The sequence below is a fragment of the Lactuca sativa genome, chromosome 4 (assembly GCF_002870075.4).
Source record: "Lactuca sativa cultivar Salinas chromosome 4, Lsat_Salinas_v11, whole genome shotgun sequence".
Taxonomy (NCBI): domain Eukaryota; kingdom Viridiplantae; phylum Streptophyta; class Magnoliopsida; order Asterales; family Asteraceae; genus Lactuca; species Lactuca sativa.
The window spans coordinates 272,874,925-272,878,726 of record NC_056626.2 but is presented as its reverse complement, the minus strand read 5'-3'; the positions used below and the strand labels follow the sequence as shown (position 1 = coordinate 272,878,726).

Here is a 3,802-nt window from a genome sequence, read left to right as displayed (position 1 = left end):
ACTGATATTAATGAATTTATGAGATTCATTATTTCTTCTCTTCAAAACATAACCCACAAAAGAACATTATTCATACATGTACAACTTTGTAATGCACTTGAATATTTATTAAGGGAATCTTGACTAAGCAGGCGCATTTCATGACTGCATTTACATTTGCAATCAAATGATTTATCGTATCATGGATTCTAGACAAGTCTACAAACGAGTGGAATCACAAGTGCTGTGATTTTTGAGTTTACTTAGCTTTTAGATCGAACTCATGGGATAAGATACAACATCAATATGTACAATATCATGTTGCTTTTGTAGACACATCACCATAATATTGTACATATTGATGTTGTATGTTATCTCATGAGTTCGATCTTAAAGCTAAGTAAACTCAAAAATCATAGTACTTGTGATTTCACTCGTTTGTAGACTTGTCTAGAATCCATGATACGATAAATCATTTGATTGAAAATGTAAATGTAGTCATGAAATGTGTCTGCTTAGTCAAGATTCCCCTAATAAATGTTCAAGTGCATTACAAAGTTGTACATGTATGAATAATGTTCTTTCGTGGGTTATGTTTTGAAGAGAAGCAAGAATGAGTCTCATAAAGTCATTAATATCAGTAGGAGATGATGTGAGATTTGCTGTAAATGAGTAAAGGGAAAATGAATCAAGAGGGTAACCAACTGTTGCATTTGTTCTCCTTTGGTCTCTTTCCTTTTTTTTGTACTCAATATACCATCGAACATGTTGTTTGTGTTCACCATAACCCTTTGACCGGTTATCACAGGTCAAAAGTCGGTCAAAAGGGTTATGGTGAACACAAACAACAATATATTGAATACAGAAAAAGGAAAGAGACAAAATGAGTAAAAACGCAAAAGTTAATTACCCTCGAAAGTCATTTTCCCAATAATATATTTTTAAAATTTATATATAATAATATTGGTTTGATTAATGACAATTTTATATTGTTACATCCCTACATGAGGTTGTTCTTTTTTATAATCGAAACTAAACTATTTTCTGGAACGATACGTGTTTTATAGGAAGTAGAGTATTTAATTGCCAGATGTTGCAGAGCATTTACTCCTGTGAAGCGGTGACGTAGCAGTTGTTTCCTCCAATCCACCTCTTTTCACTCATCTTTTTTATCGTAAATAAATTAAAAATCTGTAGTAGCAAGATAAACACGAGTTGCTTAACCAAAAGGTAATCCAACAGAGGAGTAAAGATGCAACCGACAGGCAGTGGCGGTGGTGGAGGACTATCCAGATTCCGGTCAGCTCCGGCGACATGGCTGGAAGCACTGCTAGAATCAGAAGAAGAAGATGTAATCATTGACCCACCAAAACCACCTCCACATCAGCAAGCTTCCATTGCAGGCACCCCCACCCCCTCCAGACCTACTTACGTTGATCCCAATATCTTCTTACCTAGCCGACAGAACAGCTCTCCCGCCGAATTCTTTTCTGAGATCAACAATCCTGATGCCTATCTCTCCAATTACGACGACTACCTCTCATCGTCCTACCACAACGTTAAACCATCCAGGGCTGTCGATGTAGACGACCAACAACCCAAGTTCACCACACAGCTCGTCAGTTTATACATACATTTTTTCATTATTTAATACTGCAACTTGCTTATTATATATATAATATCAAATTAATTAAGACTGATTTTAAAACTTGGTTATTTAGAGCGGAGATCAGAGCGCGTTGTTGGATGTTGAGATGGATAAGCTTCTGGGGGATTCGGTGCCGTGTCGAGTACGAGCAAAGCGCGGATGTGCCACTCATCCTCGGAGTATCGCCGAGAGGGTAACCTTCTGTTCTGTTGTGTTCTGTTGTTAGGTTGTTTGAATTCGTAAATGGTGATTAGAGAGTAAACTGGTGAAACTAATTTGGGTTTTAAGGTTAGAAGGACTCGGATTAGTGACAGAATAAGGAAGCTCCAAGAACTGGTTCCGAATATGGATAAGGTAAATCTCTTTCCGTCAGAACTTTCCTTTATTGGTAACTTGTTTAAATCTGTCAATGGAGACACAGTACTGCCTTTTCCCTGTATATCATGTACCGACTCCTACCTGAGACGTGGAGCAGCCTTTCCTTTTCAATCCAAAATTTAGTTGGGTTCTGCTCCAGATTTTGATCTTGTACTTTTTCTGTTTTTATCAATTGCTATAAGTTTATTCTACTGATAGCTAGTCAAGGATAGATATATCATCCATATCAATTTTGGAGTTGATTAGTGGCTCTTTTGACCAAAATAGTAGGCGTGTCTCTTGTTTTGGCAAAGGAAGACTTGCTTATGCTCATGTTAAATGTTTTTTTTTTAAGATGTCTGTTTATGAGATTAATCTAGTCTCAAAACACTTTGAAGCCTCTCCTTTAATTAAGAGGAATATAAAACTCACAAGGTCTAATGTGAGATGGGTTTATGATGCAGCAAACCAATACGGCAGACATGCTAGAAGAGGCGGTTGAATATGTCAAGTTTCTGCAAAGACAGATTCAGGTATTATACATTGACGCCTCTAGCAGTCTTATTATGTTGCCTTGTTTACAACTATTATACAGGTATTATGCATTGTCGTGCTCTTATTTGGGAGAATTAATCCTAGTCTCTGATTTTTTTTTACCCAACACAGGATACGTACAGAGTAACATGGTTTGTATATTGTGCTTGTTTGGACCAGACTAATAAAAATTTTAATTTTTTGTTCAGGAACAAGGTTGGATAAAGAGTTGTTCATGATCTCTCTTCTAGGCAAAAAGACGTGAATGCCATCTTCATACTTAGCTTATTATTGGAAATAAACCTAAAAAACTTATCTAGTCCCGTCTTGTCATATCTCTTCTAACAAACGCAAACAAGTCGTGCACATGTTGCATTGGACAGGACTAGACGAGGTTTTTAGGGCTATTTCGGATGAGGTAAGCATTCACATCTTTGAACAGACATGAGATCAAGGACGAGTCCCCATCCCACCTTGTTCTACCTTTTTGGGAGATACAGAAAAATTGCAATTATTTTCCCATTGACATCCATCGGAGGCTGTAACAATCAGGGCATGTCAAGCATAGTAACTCTCTGTCATAATGTTCATAACAAATTAATGGAACCAGTTTAATATATAAACTTCAATCCCCCACCCCTTAAATGCAGGAACTAAAGGAGCACCGAGACAAATGCACATGTGTGGTTGACGATTGATAACAGAAAAGAAGCTAACCTTTTTTTGATCGTGGTTCAAGGGATCATAATGGAGGACTATGGTGCTTATTCCAAAATCTCAGATCAAATTATATTTTTCCTTTCTGAACCAAGGAAATACCATGAGAAGTGAGTAAACTAGTCAGGGGGTATGTGTTGTTGGCCACTCTCACTTGTGTCATTAGTACCATCTGTTCTCCATTACACCTCTAGGATTTCCTTGCTAAATAGTAAACTTATCAATGGCTAATACTCTCACTTGTATACTTGCTCCTCCTAGTTGCTTACTCTTCGTGTTTTCTTGGGAACTATGTTATCTTTTAAAATGCTATGCCAAAATGAACACCATTTTGTCTTAAAATAACAATGTTGTGTTTGATATATAACCAAATAGATACAAAAAAGTAGCACATACATACACCAACCAAAGCAGGACGTATATATAAAACAAATGTGGAGTAAAAGAAAAATATTGAACTTGAAAGAAAGAAGACTGTGGAAACAAAACCAAACACTAAACAACAAAAGCCAACGAGAAGAAAATACCGACCATTGCACGTGTAGATCGGCTGTGGGAGATTCCGAC

General features: G+C 36.9%; 1 protein-coding gene across 2 annotated transcripts; it reads left to right on the top strand.

Annotated features, from left to right (window-relative positions):
- The first annotated feature begins 1,055 nt into the window (after positions 1–1,055).
- Positions 1,056–3,542, top strand: LOC111902326 (transcription factor bHLH81). Of its 2 annotated transcripts, XR_002853746.3 has the most exons (6): positions 1,056–1,597; positions 1,701–1,820; positions 1,916–1,981; positions 2,449–2,517; positions 2,728–3,085; positions 3,169–3,542. XR_002853746.3 is itself a non-coding variant. In XM_023898172.3 (5 exons), the coding sequence occupies exons 1-5, from the start codon at positions 1,232–1,234 to the stop codon at positions 3,214–3,216; spliced, it is 669 nt and encodes a 222-aa protein (XP_023753940.1). In that variant the 5' UTR covers positions 1,060–1,231; the 3' UTR covers positions 3,217–3,542. The 2 variants fall into 2 exon arrangements, 1 of the variants encoding a protein (XP_023753940.1); XM_023898172.3 differs by lacking the exon at positions 2,728–3,085 and having other exon boundaries at positions 1,060–1,597.
- Positions 3,543–3,802: the final 260 nt, after the last annotated feature.